The sequence below is a fragment of the Vipera berus genome (assembly GCF_964194415.1).
Source record: "Vipera berus genome assembly, chromosome: Z".
Classification (NCBI taxonomy): domain Eukaryota; kingdom Metazoa; phylum Chordata; class Lepidosauria; order Squamata; family Viperidae; genus Vipera; species Vipera berus.
Window position 1 is genome coordinate 94335097 of NC_138205.1, and position 23620 is coordinate 94358716.

General features: G+C 37.1%; 1 protein-coding gene across 1 annotated transcript in view; it reads left to right on the forward strand.

Moving 5' to 3' along the window:
- Positions 1-23620, forward strand: part of RAPGEF5 (Rap guanine nucleotide exchange factor 5) — a gene marked incomplete at its 5' end in the record, with an annotated part of 141059 nt that overhangs the window by 60187 nt on the left and 57252 nt on the right. The window contains one exon of the mRNA XM_081342998.1: positions 1126-1251. Coding sequence (XP_081199124.1) covers positions 1126-1251 — 126 coding nt within the window. The remainder of the gene's footprint in view (positions 1-1125; positions 1252-23620) is intronic.

The window sequence follows — 23620 nt, forward strand, 5'->3', positions numbered from 1 at the left end:
CTGACATATTAGGATTTACTACTAGATCCACATGTGGAATTTGATACCAAAAAAGGTAGCACATACATTTTGGGATAGGCTTTAGTTTTGAGTTGGTTTTCCAGACTCTGTAGTACTTCAAAGAGTAAACAGGATCATGACAGAAACAAAATGCATTTCTTAATTAAATGCAGTTAATTATTCCTCGTATTTTACTACTCTCATATCTGATTTAAATTACAGAGGGCAAAACCTCTGGAGCAATTTTATTGTTTATTGTTGCATTTATATTCTGCCTTTTTATAAGTTTAAGGTGGAGTTTTCTCTTCATTCCCTCTGAAGTGAGATTGACTAAGATAGAATAATTGTTCAGAATCACCCAATGAACTCTGCAGTCTACTGGGTAACTTGAATTTCGAGCTTTCTGGTAACAAGCCCAAGTTCTTTATGACTATGCTATCCATATGAAAAGATGTAATTTAGATTCTTAAATTGTGTCTCTTTTGCACATAGAGACATTTGTGTATAAAAAATACTGCTAGTTATCTTTCACAGACACTTGATAATATCTCCATACAAAACATTTATTTTTTATAGATGGTCATGCCTGAAACAACAAAAATCAAATACATATATCTATAATGTACATATATTTTGTCTTTTTTATCTAACATACTTTAATAGTTATATGTTATACATAAAAAAGGGTGGAGTGTGTGAAATAAAAACTTGTGCTGTTATTTTTAGGAATGACTCTCTTGCTCTCCATCCTTTTCCAGGCCTGTTCTTGGCTAACTTTCCAATGAATTTGTAACTTTTACTGTGGTTCTCTTATGTAACAGGAAACAAGTTGACGGGAACAAACGCACTGCCTGCATATCAGCTGCATCCATAAAGCAGCTTATTTAGTTCAACATTGCCTCTGTTATGTTAAGGAGAAAGCATCACATAGAAGGAGAAGGTTGTGTGACTGTTTGGTGCCTGTTTTTTTTTAAGCAAGAAACAACGATTTGCTCAGCATAAAATTGGAACAATTCAGAGGGTGAAATGGAGAAGATGAGTTTTTGGTGAAGTTAAAAGTTTGTGAGGGTCATGTCCTGGGATTGTGGATTTAAATATCTTTTTCCTTTTCCATCAATGCTGAAGGCAGGAGTTATGTGCAAGCTTCAAGAACGAGAAGATATTGGGCACATTGAACTTGTCCAGAAATTTGCAAAAGAAAATTGTCATGGTCCACAGGCAATCAAAAGAGAACTAGGGAATACTGACCAGGTAGGACATTTTTTCATTTTTCCCCCCAAATAGTAAAGTAACTGGGTACAGTCCAGGAATGATTCATAGTGGAATTAATGAAATTGAATTTTCAGTGTAATTCTGTAATACTTACGAGAAGTAAGAGCTGTTTAACTTAGTTTACATACATTCATACATGGGATAAAGGGAGTGAGGGAGAAAGGGAGAGGGAGAAAGAGAGAGAGGGAGAAAGAGGGGGAAAGAGAGAGAGAGAGAGTTTGCCATAATTGATGACTTATTTCATATCTTTGAATGGGACTCATAATTTACATTTTGCATCTGGCATTTTTTCAGATTCTTCCCCTTCAAAAGTGAACTTTGAACCAGGCTTCCCAACTTGGCACCTTCCAAATGTTTTCCTATCAGATGGGGAAGGTGCTAGGATGAGGAAGAGTTTTCTCGAGCTGTTTAGACTAACAGACAAAAAGTAATGCTTCTAAAGTGTTGCAGCTATCTATTTGATGTGTTGACATGATTAAATTGGCTGGGAATTTGAGAATTATAGTCTCAGGGACATGGAGGGGATCCATGTTAAAAAAGCCTGAATTAAATTACTTGTAACTCATATGACAATCAAAGGGATTCTCCTTAGCATTTAATCTAAAGATGTGATGTAATTACACTAACGTTCGATTACCAATATATGGTAAGGTTTTTATTTTGGCATTTAGGAAATCCATTCAAGATATTCAGGTGTTCTAAGAAGTTTTACATTCTTAAATTATGTGATGGACTCTCTGTTCTTGCATACTGACAGTTCCTGCAAGATATTGCTATTTAACTTTGAATCTCAGGCATTTAAATTAAATTGAAGAAGTCTCTGTTCTCTCAGTTAAGAGATCATTTTTCCTATGATGCTTTAATCCTGTCTTTCTTGTTAATTCATTTAATGTACTAGATTTTATATACCACTATGTTTCTTCCAGATTTTTAAAATGATGATTCCCCATCATTTCTTGTAACTGACTATGTTGGTAGGGGTGGATGGTAATTTAAAATAATGAAAAATAATCGGTTTATTAGAGTCTTTTTAGGATTAATTGTATGTGACCAGCATACGGGCATTACTGGACAACATTGGAACAACTCTTTTCTGCAAATGTTGTAATAGAGATGGCAAGGCAAGATTTTTTTTTTTAATTTTAGGAGTTATTCATATTTGGGAGTACATTGTATTGTCTTGATTTCCAAAAAGGGAATTTGTGGAGTCCTATTTCTATCTGCAAAACAAAGGACCTTTCTGTTTATAGTATTCTACAAGTCCATGATTTGTCTTATCAATTTTTAGGGTGTGTTTTTTTCACTTACTTTTTCTCTCTTTCTCCAGTAATGCTGCTTGTTCATATTATTTATTCATTTATTTATTTAATCACATTTGTATAACTGCCCATCGCACATAGTGACTCTGAGCGGTGTACATAATAAAACAACCAAAATACATAAAATCATTAAAACATCCAATTGAAAATAAAAAATAAAAGCACAATGAAAGAAAATTAAAACAACAGAATGGTGTCAAAATGTGCAAAATTGCATTCAGTTGTCCTGTAGTTATCTAGCAGACTCCATTTTGCCATAGTTTTAGGGCTTTCTGGAAGTCCAGAAGGGTTGGGACCAGCCTCACCTGGGGGGAAGGGGATGGTGTTCCATGGCAGAAATGGTTTTCCTCCTATGTCCTGCCTGATTAAACTCCCTGCTAACAGGACCCATAAAATGCATTTCCTGCTGAACCAGAAAGAACAGGGAGATGTAACCAGGAAAAGGTCCCTCAAATATTTCAGTCCATGCCATCTCGTTACCTAATTTATTGTTTTTTTAATCAGGTTATGTTTTTGCAGTGTGATAATTTATGTTAAATTGATGCTGCTTTTAAAATGATATTAAAAATAAGTTCACAAAAAACCCACCAAAAACAAATTGAGTAGAGTGCAGTGGAGTAACTGATTGCAATGATTGTTCTTTTTTTACACCTCCTCAAAACTGAGTTTCTGCAATCCAGTGGCAAACTCCCAAACAATCATTGCATTTTAATCTTTGGTGGGAAGCAAAGCAAAGATAACACACAAACTCTTAGATACACTTAACACATTTAAAAATGCTAAGAAAAACCTAGCCTGCTTACTTAAGTGGATTACACTATGCTGTGAAATCATTTGATACCAATGTGCAACAAATAAATAATAATAAACCTGGGGCCAGTGCTGCAAAAGATGGGCAACTATACAATGAAGGCTTTGATTTCAACCCTTGATAATTTATATAACATGGCCCATAATTAGCATCATTTCAAAAGGAAAGATATCTAAAATATTTTAGAAATAGTGGAATGTCACAAATGGAATGGAACATCTTGGCACTGCCATCTCAGCACCGTCAGCTTGCCACGGCCATGTTGCTGTGGACCTTGGTGTGGCCATCTCAGCATGGGACAAATCGTCATGGGAAACTTGTCTTGGAACAACTCTATGTGCTTCCTGTAGCACTTCCCTTCATGGGACACAGCTGTCGATCACAGTGTCATGACGGGCTGCATCTCTGGGTCTGGCGTTCCATGGGCGCAACTGCTTGGTCAGGTCAGAACATGTCTGTTCCATATGGCTGACTGCTGTGTCAACATTGCTGCCTCCATGAGAGAGGCACATCTAACCTGCTGCCATGCCCATGCCACATTCAGCTGTTTCTTTTTCCCTGCAGACCCTCTTGGGAGGGTGGCATCCATGCCAATTTTGGTGTTGCAGATCTCTCCTTCAGCATGCTATCATGATAGCTCCCAGTGGAGAGAGGGGCAAGCAGGGATGGTGATAGCTGTCTGGTGACCATTAATGACTTGAGTTGTCTCGGATCAAGTTTCCTGTGGTGATTTGTCCTGTGCCAAGATGGCCACACCAAAGTGGCTGTTGCCACATGGCCGTGGCAAGTGGGCAGTGCTGAGAGGATGTCATTGATATGTCATAGACCTTATTGTGTAGTGGGTTTTTGGAGGCATTAACCAGATTGGGTTAATACAACAAGATTTATTACAGAATAAACAGGACTGAGAGTAACCGACAGAATGAAAGCTATTTATACTTGCCACCTCTAAGTGGTGACCAATCAAATCAAAAGCTGGTTTCCCGCTCAAATCCAAACTTCAGCTTCCCTCCAAAACAGTTGGAGACACATTTAAATCAAACACATTAACCCTTAATAACAATATATAACAAACCTAATGGAAAGTAACATAAATGAATATTGGTCCCAAGCTGTGAGATGCTTTATGGGTAAACTTTTGATCCTTTATCTAGATTCCAGATGCTTGCAGGAACCCATAAAATTGTATAAAGGTAAAGGTAAAGGTTCCCCCGCACATATGTGCTAGTCATTTCCGACTCTAGGGGCCGGTGCTCATCTCCGTTTCAAAGCCGAAGAGCCAGCGCTTGTCCGAGGACGTCTCCGTGGTCATGTGGCCGGTATGACTAGATGCCAAAGGTGCACGGAACGCTGTTACCTTTCCACCATAGTGGTCCCTATTTTTCTACTTGCATTTTTATGTGCTTTTGAACTGCTAGGTTGGCAGAAGCTGGGACAAGTAACAGGTGCTCACTCTGCTACGCGGCACTCGGGATTCGACCCGCCAAACTGCCGACCTTCTGATCGACAAGCTCAGTGTCCTAACCCACTGAGCCACCGCGTCCCTTTTTATAAAATTGTATAAAAGTATATAAATGATTCTCAGCTCATTTACATTAAAAAGTTTCAGGTCTTTCAGAAAATCTCAACAAACTGAATGTGATTTAACACATTACATTTGTTAATTGATTAGATATTTATAATCTCATAAGTAACCTGCATCTGCATAATCTTCTCCTCCCTTTCCCTCCCTCCAAACATCCCAATTTAAATTCTATATCGGTTTATCCATACATTCACCATATATGTGATAAAGAGAACTGTGGTTCTTGAAAGCTTGTCCCTTTTATTAACATTTATTGTCTGAAAAAGAACTAGTAGATTTCAATTTTCACCATGTACTATGGCATATTGAATTTTCTTTTTTAAAAAAGACTTGAAATTGCTGACCTTAGCTAATAGAAAATATTAGAAGAGTTTGTTTTATTTTTTTTTCTCACAGTGTATGGGAAATAATAGTTGCCTTATTTTGCTTGATTATGGAAGAAGTAGCTATTAAAATAGCTGACAAAAAAAAGTTAAAACTCATAATTGCATTGTTAAGTAACGTGTTTTTGCTCCCATTTTTTAAATATAGTAAGTAAAGGTAAAGGTTCCCCCGCACATGTGTGCTAGTCGTTTCCGACTCTAGGGGCCGGTGCTCATCTCCGTTTCAAAGCCGAAGAGCCAGCGCTTGTCCGAGAACGTCTCCGTGGTCATGTGGCCGGCATGACTAGATGCCAAAGGCACACGGAACGCTGTTACCTTCCCACCGTAGTGGTCCCTATTTGTCTACTTGCATTTTTATGTGCTTTCGAACTGCTAGGTTGGCAGAAGCTGGGACGAGTAACAGGCGCTCACTCTGTTACGCGGCACTCGGGATTCGACCCGCCAAACTGCCGACCTTCCGATCGACAAGTTCAGCGTCCTAACCCACTGAGCCACCGCGTCCCTTAGTTTTTAAATATATATTTGTAAATTTAGTATATATGCTGCCCAAGTGAGCACTATATTCGTAAATTGGGAAATATCTTTCTCTGCTACATACTAATTTAGGATGTTTCCCAGAAATCAAAACAAAACTGTTAGAATCCTGGAAACATAGGCCATGCATAATATTCAACCATTTTTTAAACTCACAGTCTAGTTTCACAAAAATTTTGTGGCAAACTGAATAAATAACCATTCATAAATAATGCTTTTAGTAAATGTAAAAGTCCATAAATTTAGCTTTTATTATACAAACACAGGAAATGAAATCACACTTAGGGGCATAGGATTGCTTCATTTGTTTGTGTATCTTTGGGTGAAAAACAATCCCTTTGCTGATCTATTGTATTGCATCATTTAAACTTTTGGTGTCATCTTTCTTTAACCTTGTGCTCTATGGAGGTTTCAGGATTACAATGCCTGAAATTTTCAGTTAAATTAATTATAAATTTGAGAATTGTAGTCGTAACATTTAGAGGGAACTAGGTTGAAAAAGGCTATTACACAAGAAGTGGTTAACTTTTGTCTGTGAAATTTGTGAATTGCCTTTCTACTGAAGCAAGTACTGAAATGGCTAACAAAAAAAACCCCATAATAAAAATTGGAATCAATATTAGTAATATAATCAATCAATCAATAATAATATAATAATGAAAACAAGTCAAACTAATAATTAGAACTTGGGAGAAAGAAATACATTTTTACAGAGTTTAAAGGAAGTAGAAGAAAAGCTTTCTCCCATTATTAGCCTAAGACTGTGAGAACATCTTCAGAAGGTTACTCCTCCAGATCTTGAGGCTGGAGGGGTTCATAATGGATAAACCCACTAGAATAATCATATAAGCAAGCATTAATATAAAACCTTAAATTGAATTCAGAAAGTATAGGTCTTATCTTTTACTACAGGCATTCTGTACATTCCATTAGCTAGCAGCCTAATTTACGGTATTTTGCAGCAATTGCAACTTCTGGCACATTTTTTTAAGGGTAGCAACATACAAATCATCAGAGTAGGGTTCAGTTATTTAATTAATTAATTTCTATAGCTGCCCAACTTAGTTAAGTGACCCTGGGCGGCTTACAGTGCAATCAGTATGTTGATAAACTACATGTGAAAGTTGTCGAGACTCAGATATTTGTCATGAGAGAGGCTAGAAAGCAGGGGATCTTGACTTCAAGTCACACCTAAGCCATTAAAACCATCTGGGTGACTTTGAGCCAGTCACACCCTCTCACTGTGTTATATAGTGTTTGCCACCTTGAGTTATTTGTAAAAATAATAAAGGCTATATGTATATATGAATGAATAAAAAATAAAGATTTTTTTAGATATGTCAACGATCAGCAGTTGCCCAGCCTCAAAGAAGCACAGGATGATAAATTAATTTAGTCAAAGAGTTTCTTTGCCGGAAAAGAAAATCCCAGAGATGAGAAATCACAAAGGAAAGAACTCTGCCTTTATGTTTACAGGTTGATCAGCTATTTTAGAGGTATCTTCAAAGTCCAGGGTCCCAAAAGTCCTTTTGAAAAGCCAACTGGACAGAAATGTCCCAGTTCTAAAGAAGCTTCTTGGATGAGAAGCGCAACATTTTCAAGAAAAAAAACACCTAAGAAAGGCAAGTTTCCTTTTGAAAAGCATCTTTGGAACAACCAGGACCTGGATGACTGAGATTCCTTGTAGACATTCAAGGTCTATAGCTTAGTCAAGCTGTGTCAAATCAAATGTCAAGAAATTTCCCGAGTTTTTTCAACGAATCCAGTGCTGCGTATTAATAACATACTTTCAGGTGTTTACTCAGTGGGGAACATATTAAATAATAATACTTCGTGCTTTGGAAGCAAAGTAATTTATGCAACATTAGTGTATGTATACATTTCTGCTTAATTTACATAATTAAATCTGGCTGCAGAATTTGAGTTTCCTTGAATTTGAGTTTGACTATTACATTAGAGTTCAGTGTCATGCCTAAAGAAGAATTCCATTTGCATGATGACAAAACATTCATTCGGACAAAGTTACAGATTTTGATACCTGACACTAAATATATGATAAGAAATATTTAAATTTGAAATTGTATTATGTTTAATTTCATTTGCTGTACATTCTAAACCCTGAGCAAGTAACACCTTTAAAGCTATAAATGAAAGTACTACTCTGAACATAAGGATTACTATATCTTGAAGGCACTACTATTCTTTTTAATTAATTTGCTATTTATGAAGGGAAACAGTAAATTATGCTTCTTTCATTTATTCAGCTGTTGAATAAAGCTTGCTCTACACATTGTGCTTACTTAATAGTACATTTAGTGGAATCTTTGTAGAGAGAATCGGGCCCCGTATGTGCTTGTAATTGTGTAATTTCTGCTCTTGTTCTTCTGCTTAGCCAGGACTTGCTACAAGAGGAAGTGGCCCTTAAATAATAATAATAATAATAATAATAATAATAATAATAATAATAATAATAATAATAATAATAATAATAATAATAATAATAATAGAGTTGGAAGGGACCTTGGAGGTCATCTAGTCCAACCCCCTGCTAAGGCAGGAAACCCTATACCATTTCAGACAAATGGCTATCCAGTCTCTTCTTAAAAACCTCCAGTGTTGGAGCATTCACCACCTCTGGAGGCAGGTTGTTCCACTGGTTAATTGTTCTAACTGTCAGGAAGTTTCTCCTTAGTTCTAGGTTGCTTCTCTCCTTGACTAGTTTCCATCCATTGCTTCTTGTCCTGCTTTCAGGCGCTTTGGAGAATAGCTTGACTCCCTCTTCTTTGTGGTAGCCCCTGAGATATTGGAACACTGCTATCATGTCACCCCTCACTCTTCTCTTTGTTAAACTACACATACCCAATTCCAGCAACCGTTCCCTATATGTTTTGGCCTCCAGCCCCCTAATCATCTTTGTTGCTCTTCTCTGTACCCTTTCTAGAGTCTTGACATCTTTTTTACATCGTGGTGACCAAAACTGGATCCCTGAGTATCCCTGAGGGGCTTTCTCCTTATCCAATTCTAGAGTCTTTTTAAACAGTTTTACACTTATTCTTAAATGTTAATTTTAAAACACATTTTACTGGATTTACATAAATGATCTAGGTGCACCATGAAGACATTTGTATTATAAATGAGCCATTATGTTGCTCTAGAAATTATTTAGCTTTTATTTCTTCAGAGTTTGCTTCATCATGTGAGGCTTCTGTAAGAAGCAGTGTTTTTTTTGGAAGAAAAAAGGTGCCGAAACTCACATCTTATTAATCTTTTATTTAAAAAATTATATATTCAGTTCTTAGCAGGACGGGTGGTTGACAAATAGTTAGGTTTTTTTTTCATTTTTAAATTTGTGGTCACACTTTTACACTAAAATTTTAAAAAAAGATTTTCAATTCAACGATTTTTTAAAATAAAGAAATTATTTACCTTTCGCACGTAGTCAATCATTGTACACACACCCACATCCACATGTCAGTTGTGTAATGAAACATAATGGTCGCTGCCCGCAATAAGCACTCAGCGCGCAACCATACGACCAATCACAAGCTGAGCAGTGCCACAAGCCGAGCAGCACCATCATAGCCTGCACTGATGAAGTACACATGCATCAGACTCAACACACAAGCAGCCGGCATGCACCGTTTTAATGATTTTGCCGTCGACCTGCTACGCTTGACAGGGTGATTCAAGTCCATGTGGACCAAACATCAAATTTTCAAAAGTTACTTTTAAAACTTGGAAAATCCGTTGAACAAAGGTGCCAGAACTCTATTCCGGTGCATTCTATGACAAAAAAAGTAAGACATTTTTGGTGAAAATAACAGAAAAATGTATAATTTTAATCATTCATGGATTAATGCCAGGCAATCTGTAGTATAGCTTAAAAAATTCATTAAAAAAGCTAGTTGATGTGAAATATTACTTCAATCAAAGTTTTACATCCAGCGAGCAGCTGTTCATATCAATACAGTATTGTGCCTATTACAGAACACAGTATTAGTTATGTAAATATCCCATGAATTAACTTTTCAATATGTCACACATGAACAATTTCTCTTTATCTTGGAATCTCTGTTTGGATTGTTGATTCTACCTGTTTTCTTCCACTATATTTTGTTGTTTACAGTATTCAATTGACAAGAAAATAAAGAAAAATTACTGAAACAACTGATTAGATTTGAAAATAAGCAAAATGCATCTTAGCAATTTTGTATTCAATAACAATATTTGTTAAAGGCAAACTTTCATAATTGTATTTCATTTTTCAAAACTTCAGAATTTTGAAAAACTGGGAAAGATTAGGAAAAAAATCATGGGGGTCACTGTTAGTCACAATATTCAGTAATGACATAAAGTGGTTTTGTTATTGCAAGATTTCAGAGCAGAAGAAAAAGTTCTTTAAGAGCATGTGAAGGACACCTTCTTGAAGGACTAATTTATAATATTTTGGTACATTCACCCATATACACTGTCATACACATAGGCATTTTCTTGTTTAGCAGAGATTTAGCAGAGATTTAAGATTATTAAGTCTTGCATAATTTCACTAAAATAATACTAAAGCATTTCCACCTTTTGTGAGGCTTTCCGAAAAGGTATGTATAGCAAGCCATTCAAAAATTGCTGCTGCCACAAGGAACACATTTTCAGAAAGCCTGCAGAACTTCCATGCTCTCTCTTGCTTCTTCCAGAGTAATCCAAAGTATAAAGTATAAATCTAAATGCCACCCAGTATATGAGAAGTCACTGATTTGTGTAAGAGGCTAATTGTCTGGCCATTATTCTTGCAGAAGAGACTCTGATAACATTGCTGCGTGTTACAGCATTCAATTTCCTGAGTTAAGGAAATCCTGCATTCAAATAATAGTGACCTGTCACTTCAGACATCACTCTCTTTGTATGTTAAAGGAAGGGTGGGAAAATGGGCACATTCTCAAACTTCTTCTAATCCTATTACCAGCCAGTGTTTTCTGGATATCAGAATTGTATGCTCTGATAACTGCCGGACATGAGGAAAGTTAGGTTGTTTCTGGTTTTGTATCAGAGTTGCTTTCTTTGAATTCTTATTAACAAAAATATAGGCAATATGCTAGAAAACCTATGTTCTGAATGTACACACATTTATTTATTGTTGCAACTTTAAAAAAAAATCTTAAATAAACTAATCGAACATCTTTTTCTCCCTAGCAGTCATAAGGAAGTATTTTCTGAAAGAAAAAAAAACTTTTCTGTACTAATTCAGAATATAAAACAGTTAAGAACTTATTTTGAAAAAGTTGCCATCTTAAAGAAAAAACCAGCTTTAGGATGGTTTTACTTTTAAATAGTTTATAAGGCTGTTATCTAAAACAGGGATGTCAAACTGCCGGCCCACAGGCCGGTTTCATCATGCAGAGGCCGCGCCCACTCCAGCTCCGGCAATGCGAAAAAAGTCACGATAGGTCACGACAGGTCACGTGACATGGCGAGTTTGACACCTGAGCTGTAAAATTTTAAGCTTATCAGCTAAATATTAATATCTAAGTATATTCCTAAAGCTAAATTTTTCATGCACTTTTAGTCAGAACAGACCAATTAAAATCAACTGGACTTAGGCATTTGCTAGATTTAATACCTAGAGAGATTAATAATGTTAAATTCTATAAAGTATAATGTATCTTCCAGTCAAATACTAATAGGATGTCCATAGTCAGATTATGAGTATCACTCTATAGTAACCAGTCTCCCCAATGAAAGCTATTCAAGTTGGTATCCATCACTAAATATTGTCAAATTCTATAATTCAGTTTGAAGAAGTGGTCCCAAAGTTATTCAGTATATCTTTAAAATTGAAACCTAGCAAAGCTTACTATATCTTACTACATTCTATGAATCCAGCTAACCCTGTACAGTCTGCAAGCATTTTCTGAAAAGATAGATTACATTCTCCTTATTGAATTCTGCCTCATCCCTTGTTCAATACAGTGATGCTTAAATATTAATTTTGCATCTAAGCAATAATTGCAAAATAAATAAAAACTATTTAGTCAGTTTGTTATGTATTGATGTAAATGGCTTAAAAACCATTAGTAATAGTTAACTGCTGTGTCTGTTAAAACTCCAGACTGCTTGTCTCCAGAGTTGTTAGCTTGCGTTTTAAGTGGGAAAAACTGCTTTAATTCCACTGGCCACTACCTAGCAGTGGTCTGTATAAATAGAAGTTAAGCGGCAGTTTGCGCCACTTCTGTGTTAACTTAATAAATGTGCTGTTGTCTTCACTGCCTTGTCACTGCCTCACCAATCCCGATACTTAACAGTGGTGACGAAGGTGGGATGTGCTGCAAAGATAGAGAGAGCCAAAAGTCACTAGGGGTAAGACCTGGCATCAGTGCCTGGTAGGAACTACGTTCCTCCCTCTGTCTACCAGCAAACCATGCTGAAGGCAGCTGGGGAGTCAGTAGAAATATTGGCAGAACGGCTCAAAGCCATTCTTCATCATCCTGGCTATCCAGGATTTGCCAGAATCTCCCCTTCACGCAGGGGATGTGGCTGCTGAGATGGCCTCAGACAAGACACTAAGTTGCGTTTTGAACTGGGTGCTCACAGGATGGCCAGACACAAGTCCAGAGCCAAACTTTCAAAGCTTCAGTAGGAGGAAGGGCAAGCTGTCAGCTCACAAAGTCTGCATTCTTTGAGGGAGTTGGGTCATAGTCCCAAACTGCTTGAGGTCCAGAGTCTTAGAGTCTCTGCATGAGGGACATCCGGGAATAGTCCGGATGAAGGCACTCATGAGAAGCTACCTGTGGTGGTCAGGGTTGGATAAAGATATTGAGGCCCAATTATACAGTTGCCATGTTTGCCAGCAATCCAGACCCGAAATGCCCCAAGCCCCAGTCCACCACTGGGAAACCACACAAGCCCTGTGGTCAAGAATCCACATAGATTTTGCAGGACCATTCCAGGGACAGCTGTTCCTCATTGTGGACAGTCACTCTAAATGGTTAGAGGTCGCACCTGTCCCAACTATGACTATTGCCAGGACCATCCAGCAACTGCACAGGATCTTTGCCACACATGGGTTGCCCGACGTTTTAGTATCTGACAACGAGGCTAAATTTACCACTGTGGAATTCCAGTCCTTTTTGAGGGCAAACATGATCAGGCACGCCACTTCGGCCTCCTTTCACCCGGCCTCAAATGGCCAAGCAGAATGCATGGTCCGGATGACCAAAGAGTCCTTAAGGAGGATCATAACTGGCGACCAGCAGCATCGGTTGGCAGACTTTTTACTTTGCCAATGCATGACTCCTTGCACTTCCAGGGGCAAAAGCCCAGGAGAACTCAGATGGGGATGGCGTTTAATCACTAAGCTGGATCGTTTGCATCCAGACTCAGCACAGCCAAAACCACCATGCAGCTTGCAAGTTGGTGACCGAGTTTGGGCATGAAACTATGGTCCAGGGGCACTGTGGGTGGTAGCTGTGGTTGGTAAGGTGTCAGGACCACTCTCTTACAAAGTGGTCAAGATGGTCAAGTAATGCCAGCACATTGACCAACTGCATAGGTGATTAATGAACCAGTCACAGGATAATGACTCATGTGAAAGTCAAGCCAAGGGTCGACACGACAGTGGCCTGGCATCAGTCTTTAAGCACTGGCAAGGCTCCCAGAAGGGGGGACGGGGCACTAACGGATGGCAAGTTCTCCGGAACGCAGAGACTTCCACCCACTGAGTGGAACCGGCAGACAGACCTGACTTCCAGCTCTGAAGAAGCGGTTCCACCAATGGACATTGGCTCAGGTCTACCCGGACAGACCGGCCAAAGAGACATGATTCTACCCGTAGCGAACGGGTTCCATAGTTCCGGTCTACCTATCCTGGAAGGCGAGCTGGTAGACCGGGAACCTCCAGAAGTTCTGAGACGTTCAGAACAGTCACAAAGGCCACCAAAGTATTTGCAGGATTATGTTCAATACTTGTCATTGTGAACTATTTAGGGGGAAGGGGTGTTATGTATTGACGTAAATGGCTTAAAAAACTGTTAGTAATAGTTAACTGCTGTGTCTGTTAAAACTCCAGACTGCTTGTCTCCAGAGTTGTTAGCTTGCGGTTTAAGCAGGAAAGACTACTTTAATTCCACTAGCCGCCGCCTAGCAGTGGTCCGTATAAATAGAAGTTAAGTGGCAGTTTGCGCTGCTTCTGTGTTAACTTAATAAACATCCTGTTTACCACCGCCTTGTCAATGCCTCACCGATCCCGCTACTTAACACAGTTAAAAGCATTTTTTGTCGAGATAACACCCCTAAAGTGAATATTTCAACATTCAGTGCCTTTTAATGTTGCTTTGTTTTGAAACATTTGTTTGCATTTAGAGTTTTCTTTCTATTATCGGTAACAAATGCATTTCAATGAACTCCTTCAGTGGTAGTGATAAGTGACATTTGCCAACTGTTCTGATGCTCTATGATTCTGCTTTTTATCAGATTTCAATCACTACATCAATAATGAATCAGTAAATTTGCAAACATGGGATGTAAAAAAGGCAAGGATAGTAGAAATAACCATTCCCCTCCTTTTAGTCTATGAATTCTGGATCAAAATAATTATTTATTTGGTTTATTATTTAAACTAAAACATAGAAAGCCTCAAGGAACAGTATTTTCTAAGAATTGTCTTTATGTTAAATCTGCTAACTATAAAACGATTTCACTTTTCTTAAAGCAAGAATTGTTAAAGATGTCTATATAATACACCTACTAGGCAAGAATAGATTGATTTTATATCTCTTCTCTCCTCAGTAATTTGAGAAGTTTTTCTTTGACATGATGTAGATTCTTAGTCATAAAACTATTTCATCTTGATTTATAATATTCTCAGACTATAAAGTACCCATGCAGCAATTAGCAATTTTAATTAGCTTTGCATTTTTGTTCCATGGCTATAAAGTTTTATGACATCAGGTGCAAGGCTAGGGAAGATTTGGTTCTTATATGTCAGTAGGGATTTACTACATTGGATTAGTGTGTAAAATTCTTTGTTATTTTTAATCAGTATTTCTGGACTCATCTGTTGTGCCTTTTTATTAAAATACACACGGCAAGTCTGTCCGTAGACTGATATTTTGACCAACTGCTTGGGGAGTAGTTGTTATATTATGAATCAAGGACACACCACCTGAATGAGCTTGGAAGAGGATGGTTATAACTCCGTTTCTTTGGACATGATTTTATGTTTAGATTCACTATGAAAGATAAGATGGGGAGGGTCATTGGAATCTGTGGCCCCATGCAAGGCCAGTCTTTTCATTTGTAACATTTAATTCACTGACCACTCTTTTTAAGTTTTTTTTAGAAAATGATTGATACAGAAGGGAAGAAATTTATTGGTGGCTTAATTTTCTGTATAAAAATCTTAACAGTTTATGTCGTATGATTTATATGACTTAGGTAAATAGATATTTCATAATTTGTGGGTAATATTTTTAATTTCAGAGAACAGAGAGAAAAATAGCCTCATTTTTAAACCCTTCATTAAGGTTATGCCTTTTCCAACACATTTAGGAATAATTGCGCTTGTACTTTTTTTTTTTTAGGATTTGATACATAAAATAGTACACAAAATGTAATCCTGTTTTCCTGAAACATTGCACTGTTACAGTAACATAATTCTTCATTAACATATTTCATTCTCTTGAACAAAATACTAATTTTCAGTGCACTTCTTCAATTATTTTAAATTTATTGTCAGCTCCCTGTAACAAAAGCTAAAATAACCATGACTTTTCTCTGAAAGTAAAACTTTTTTCTATTGCCATATCATACAGTGAGTTGCATCCAAATTAGATTAAAGCAACGTAAAGGTTTTCCTATCCATTGTATCCAGCTCTAAGGAGCAATGCTCATCTCCATTTCTTAGCTGAAGGAGCCAGTATTGTCTGAAGAATCTTCCATCATCATGTGTCCAGCATGACTATATGCCAAGATGCACAGAATGCCATTACCTTCCCACTGAAGTAGTACCTATTTATCTACTCTCATGTTTTTAAACTGCTAAGTTTGCAGAGGCTGGGACAAGTAATGGGAGCTCACCCCATCCCACGGTGTTCTGGTCACAACCTGGCTATTAATTTTGTAGCTGACAAGCTCAGCATGTTTAACCGCTGAGTTATTGCACTCAATTGTTTTAATCAATTGAATTTAGACTATTCATTGCAAATATATACTATTGGACTCTAATAATTTTAATTCTAATTTTAGCTCATATCTAGCCCAATGCCATTTAAAAAATGTTGGATCGTTAATTTTTTTACTTTTATATGTGTAACACTATTGATTTATTATTACAGAATAGATGTGCTAAATAGAAATTATACACAACTATATAATTCTATTATTTCTTTTTTACTTTAAATATTCAATAAACCAAGTGATATTTTTGGCGTAAAATGTACATATACTTGTGTACATATATCACATAATAGGTGGTTCTCACCTGCATATAACAAAACCATGGATGTTTATGAAGTGGGAATTAAAGGGTGGGATTTTAGTATCTTGGAAAAATGATGAAAAAAACCAATAAAAGTATTTTTAGACAAGTCAGAGAAGAGTGCTCAGTTGAATCATTCTCTCCTCTTGGTTAGCTAAAAAAATGGATATTTTTTTTTCTTATTCCATTTTAGGATACATGGGTTTTGTGCTGATTGCAGGAGTCTGGGTTTGTTAATACAGATGTAATGCGTATAAGAATATTACATTTTTATTCTATTTATTAACCATTTCAAAATGTTAGTTCATATAGGTAAAAAGGCTTTAGGCTTAAATGTTAAGGTTTCTAATGTATTAGTTTTAGATTTAAATAACTGTATATGTTTTAAGATGTACCTATATGGTATTATTGCCTTTAATGTTCCTGAAATGCTCTGGAGATTTATTCAATAAACTCCTTGCTTTCTTGCATTGTTCCTGGCATCAGAAAAGTGAAATTATCCATGGTAGCCTTGAAAGCTATAATGAGCACATTTTTCTTATTATTGATGAAGGAATGGGATGACATCTACTTCTTGTATTGATGAAGCATCTGCTTCCAGAACAGAAAATTACCACATTTAAAATTTGCTGTGGCCTGTAATTTTAGAATCAATCAGCTGCTGGAATTCCTAGGAATATCTGTCTGCTGATTTATGATCCCCTGAGAAAATCTTTATGCCAAGTTGACATTGTTGATGCTATAGTGTTCTTGAATATGTGAAACCACACCTACTGGCTTGCAAATCATGCTTAACATCTTCTATCACAAACACTTATAAAGCTGCAGAAATTTCTCATAGATTGCTGGTCCACTTAGTGATATACTGTATTTGTCTGCATTTCTGTTAACATACTGGGGCCCTTTTTCATTTGTTCAGATGGGAATTGTGTAGATAGAATATCCCAGTGAAACTAACATGCCAGAAACCATAGTCATAGCTTCACTTTTTATGCAGTGGATATTAGACTCATTCATGCTTTAACATTATGCACTAAATAATCCTTCCAATTTTGCAAGGATAAGGTTTTGTGCAAACATTCATTTTCTGCTGTGCACTAAAGAATGCTACAGATCACTTGGAAATTTCTGTTGTATGCTTGCTCAGTTTTAAGAAACTATCATGCCAGATTATTCTCTGTAGTTAAAATGCAGAGAACTCTGGGATCAGTATACAGGTAGTCCTCAATTTACAACCATTCATTTAGTGACCAGCATTGAAAAAAGTAACCTATTGCTCATATTTAATGACATTTTTAATTACCAAATTGATATTAATGATTATCGAGATTTCATGGAAAATGTTTAAAAAAATTGCCAGGACTATGCAATTCCTGAAAGTGTTCAAAGAGCTAAAAATATTGTCAGAACAATTGCTCTAAGTTCAGCAGAAGCAGAAAGGGTTTTTCCAAAGATGAACATAATATGTTCAGAGAAGAGAAGTCACCTAACTGTTTCTGATATATCAAACACAATAACTATTAGCCTACCTCTAAAGGAATGGAATCCTACTACTTCCGTAAAAAGATGATTAAGGATAAATCACACAGCCGATGATGCTCAGATAAAAGCAAAGAAATTTGCAAGTTAGGCTGCCAATCAAGAAGCAATATGGAAATATCTTAAATAACAGTTTTATTGTTTTTGTCAGGTATTATTTAATATTTTTAAATTAATATTTTAAAATCCTTTTTCTATAACATAATCTAGTTTGTGTACCTCTTTTATTATATAAGTATTAAATATACCTTTTTATTTATTTTATTTATCTTTTATTCTTATATAAGTATTAAATATACCTTTTGGTATATAATTTTTTTATGCTTAAAACAGTCATTGGGGCAGAGAACCAGAGAACCAGAATCCCACCACTACATATATTCTCAGTAAATCTGAATTGTGTGCTTTCGGAATTATTTTGTCTTCTGGTTTTTGTGCTTTGCTTATTAGGCCAAATGGAAACTAATTGGATGGAAGTAATTTATCCACCTTTCCACAGGCATTTTCTTTTTCAGCCATTCCTCTCATTAAGGACTTGTCCTGTCCTAATGTAACAATCATACATGAAGAAGAAATCAAGACAGTCTGTTAATTTCTCTTATTGAATAAAACTCTTGATGGTATAGGCTTAATGTACTTAAATGGTACTATTTTAAAGTGATTGGATATGTCTCTCTAGTCTTGTTCCAGTTAAAAAGATTTTATTAACAGTACTAATAGTACCTATTGTAACTCTAACCGTTAAGATGATAACATCAGCAATTGTGGTACATGTGCTATCTTGTTTAATCTTCTGTGTTTTTTTAAAAAAATGGCACATGACAACTTCATTTTAGATAAACAAGATTTTCTTGTTTTGATATTTTAGAGATGGATAGTATTTCATTATAGTTGGGTTTTAAGTAGGCTAAGGGCTTTTTTTACAATGGATATGTATACCTGTGATGAAGCCATTGTTTGATCATCTTGTAATTAAGCATAACCACTTGAGAATTACTTTGCATTACAAATATGAAATATTATTTTTGTCATTGTAATAATAATGATAATGATGATAATAATAATAGAGTTGGAAGGGACCTTGGAAATCTTCTAGTCCAATCCCTGGTCAGGCAGGAAACCCTATATCATTTCAGACAAATGGCTGTCCACTCTCTTCTTAAAAACTTGCAGTGTTGGAGCATTCACAACTTCTGGAGGCAGGTTGTTCCACTGATTAATTGTTGTAATTGTCAGGAAGTTTCTCCTTAGTTCTAGGTTGCTTCTCTCTTTGGTTAGTTTCCATCCGTTGCTTCTTGTCCTGCTTCCAGGTGATTTGGAGAATAGCTTGACTCCCTCTTCTTTGTGGCAACCACTGAGATATTGGAACACTGCTATCATGTCACCCCTTCATTAAACTAGACATACCAAATTCCAGCAATTCTATATGTTTTAGACCAGGGGTCCCCAACCCGCAGTCCATGGACCAGTACTGGGCCGCAGCACGCCAGCAACTGGTCTGCACAAACAAGCAAAGCCCCATCCGTGAGATGTAGACAGCACACAAAACCACGCCCCCTCCAGTCTATGGAAAAACCTCTTTCCACAGAACTGGTCCCTGGTGCCCAAAAGGTTGGGGACCTCTGTTTTAGACTCCTCTGATCATCTTTGTTGCTCTTCTCTGCACTCTTTCCAGACTCTCAACATCTTTCCTGCACTGTGGTGACCAAAACTGGATGCAGTATTCCAAGTGTGGCCTTACCAAGGCATTATAAAATAGTATTAACACTTCATGTGATCTTGATTCTATCCCTCTGTTAATGCAGCCTAGTACTGTGTTAGCTTTTTTGACAGCTCCATCACACTGCTGGCTCATATTAAGTGATTGTCCACTAGGAATCCAAGATCCCTCTCACAATTACTACTATTGAGCAAGGTACCACCTATACTAGTGATGGTAAACCTTTTAAAGACTGAGTGCCCAAACTGCAACCCAAAACCCACTTATGTATTGTCGGGTACTGGGTGGGTGTGGCCCATTGGGTGGGCATGGCCATTGGTTGGGCATGGCCCATTGGGTGGGCGTGGCTGTGGTGGTAATGGCAGACTGGGTGGGAGTAAAAAATTCAATCAATTCCAACTTTGCAAGATTTTTTTCCTGCGAGAAGTTGAAATTGATTGATTGAACCTTTTTTTTTTGCACATGGCGGCGGAGGTTTAAATCGAAAAGGTTTTATAAAACCCAGCTGAAGGATTGGGACTGGGGCGACGGTGCGCGTGCCCACAGAGAGGGCTCTGCGTGCCACCTGTGGCACACGTGCCATAGGTTCGCCACCACGGACATATACTGTACTTGTGCATTTAGTTTTTCTTGCTTTTTCTTACTTTTTTCACCATTGAATTTCATTTTGTTAGATAGATATTGCAGATTTTTATAGTTTTGTGTGATCCAAAAGAGGACTGTTTCATAGTATATTTACAGCAAAAATGCACCAACATTGGTTTTTTTCATGCTTACTGGAGTTGAGTAACCTATTCTTGATTATCAGTGAAATCTTGCATAATCTGGTCTTCCAGCTAGAACTAATAAGGATTATTGTGTTACGTTAATTGTGAATGGGAAATCTTTAATTGATATGTGTGCTCAGGCTTGCTTTTATGGTCTCTATATGACCATGCTATTGAAAATACAATGGCACAATTATCTATAATTTTTAAGCAGAAAGCAAAACTAAGAAATAGTTGAAGTCCTCAAAGTGTCAGTAATTCAGACATATGAATAAACAAACATAAAGACATGTGTTAGCTATTCTAAAGTTGGAACCAGTGGTGGAATTCAGCCAGTTTGTACCACTTCAGTAGAACTGGTAGCTATTTTTTTGTTGCTGAGGCCCATAATGGACTTCTGGGAGCGGCATCCACACAGAGAACCGGTTGTTCACATATTTGAATCCCATCACTGGTTGGAACTCTATGCTTTTTCCATACTGGTTTAATCTGTCTATTCTGATTCTTTGACTATGGAATTCCTGAATGTTCAGAAAATTTCATAGAAAAGAAATTCCACATTCTGTCTAGTTAGTATATCCTTATAGATCCTGTAGAGAGACGCTTCTGAACTATAATTTTTATTTTTCCAGATCAGTTGCTTTGAGCACTCAGTCAACCCCTTTCATATTGCAAGTTAAGTTCTAGTGATAATGTTCTTCCACTGTTTTATTTATAATGTCCTTACTTAAGGACATTATAAATAAATATGGATGGAAACTAATCAAAGAGAGAAGCACCTAGAATGAAGGAGAAATTTCAATAACACTGAGAACAATTAAGCAGTGGAACAGCTTGCCTTCAGAAGTTGTAGATCAGACATGTCAAACACAAGGCCCAGGGGCCGGATCCGGCCCGCGAAGTGGTTTCATGTGGCCCGCGAAGCCATCCTGGAAACAGTGAGGGAACGGCCCCCACTGCCTTGGCCCTGGCCCAGAGACCCTCCTTCTGCCAGAGACCCTCAGATCTGTCCCACTCCTGCCCAGGCCCCCATAGGCACCCTTGATGCGAACGATGTAGAGCTGGCCATGCCCACCCAGTAGGCCACGCCCACCATGGCCATACCAACCCGGCCCCCTGAGGGCAACCGCAATGCTGATGCAGCCCTCAATGAAATTGAGTTTGACACCCCTGTTGTAGATGCTCCATCACTGGAGGTTTTTAAGAAGAGACTGGACAGTCACTTGTCTGGAATGGTATAAGGTTTCCTGCTTGAGCTGGAGATTGGTCTAGGAAACCTTAAAGGTCCCTTCCAATTCTGTTATTTTGTTATTCTGTTCTGTCTATTTATTTATTTTTTTATTATTTTAATCCCATTTATATCCCGCCCTTCTCCGAAGACTCAGGGCGGCTTACAATCTAAGCACAAATCAATGTGCTTAGCAATAGCCTTCATTCTATGTATATGCCTGCTTATTAGGGCTTTCGCCCCCCCCCAAGTGGCATTATTACAAAGTCAGCTTATTGCCCCCAACAATCTGGGTCCTCATTTTACCTACCTGGGAAGGATGGAAGGCTGAGTCAACCTTGACTTATTTGCTAATAAGTACATTTTTAAAATTTCATGTTTGTCTATTCATGATTTTGGTTTTCATATGAGTCTGCTTCTTCTCTCAGAATTCCTTGATGTAATTTTTCCTTGGCAATTAAAAGTGCACTGTTACACTTGTGCATTTACATGTGGATTAATAAGTATTTTAAAGGAAAAAGATTAATGTGAAGGTAGTATAATGAAGAAAGTTAACTTCTTCATTGGAAAGAAATATCTTTGCAGGAAAGCAAATAGATGATCTCTTAGAAAGTTTTTGAAATTATTCATCCAAACAGTAGGTCCAGTTATGAAATGGAGGAGGTGGGAAGATAACTGGAAATATAGACAAATTAAATTCTGTTTTGTCACAGATGCACAGGGGCAATCTCTTTGATTAGATAGAAACATCCAGTTAATTAAATGGGAAGAACACAATTTAGAAAAGATAAGTGACACATCATAAGGAACAGTGGTGGTGCAGTAGTTAGAACGCAGTGTTGCAGGCTAACTCTGCTTACTGCCAGGAGTTCAATGCTGAGTTCAAGGTGACTCAGCCTTCCATCCTTCTAAGGTTGGTAAAATGAGGACCCAGATTGTTGGAGGCAATAGGCTGACTCTTTAAAGTGCTTAGAGAGGGCTGTAAAGCACTGTGAAGCGGTATATAAGTCTAAGTGCTATTGCTATTTCTGTCACCACAAAATGCTTAAAAATCTATCACAATAGAGGCAATAATGACTATTATCACTGGTTTATCTGTCACATTATTGATCTTCTGATTTGGAACATGTTTGCAAATATGTTTGGGATATTAGATTAAAGGATTTCTTATTTATAGCTAATTCAAATACTTTCTGGATTTAGATTTAAAAATAGGAATAGAATTGTGTGTGCATGTGCGCGTGTGTGCCCATGTGTGCATATGTGTGTGTATTTGTATCTTTGTGTATATATGTTTAAATTTACTTCCATCATTGACTTGATGCCAAATTGACACATTCTAATTTGTTTCTGGAGTTGCAGATTGTAAAATTATGCATTTTCTTCACTGGAGGATTCTCATCAGAGAGAAACTGCTGTCTAGTATCGCCTAATATCAACTACCATCAATAGTTGATATCAAAAATAGTGAGGCTAGCTTATTTCTAGTCCTTGTTTCACAATTGGAAATTATTATTTGTTACTCCTTTCTAAAAATGATAAAATTCCAAATGTAAACCAAATGTGAACCTGATTTTGTAGGATAATTTTTTAGAATACAAATGAGGAAATTTCACAAAGCAGGTTGAAATATATTTTTGAGCCTTTAAGTCAAAATGACAAGTTTCCCAGACACAGAAATTTAACTTCACATTGCTTTCAGAGAACTACAACACTGTATTAGCATCTTCTGTTTTCCTAAACATGCTGCTTTTCAATAGGGGCCCTCTATATCTTGTGAAGCTGTTGGCATGCTCTGCAAATGTACCCTTTGCTTTGTGCTTAAGGTCATGCCCAGGTACCAGCATCACATTGTGGGAAGATAAAAAATATATTATCACTTGCTGTATCAGTGTTAGTTTTAGCTAATGCAGCAGTGAAATAAATTTTCCTGTTCACTAAATGTCTCACTGAAATTAATGAATGCATATTGTAATTTTATGTTCCTAAACAAT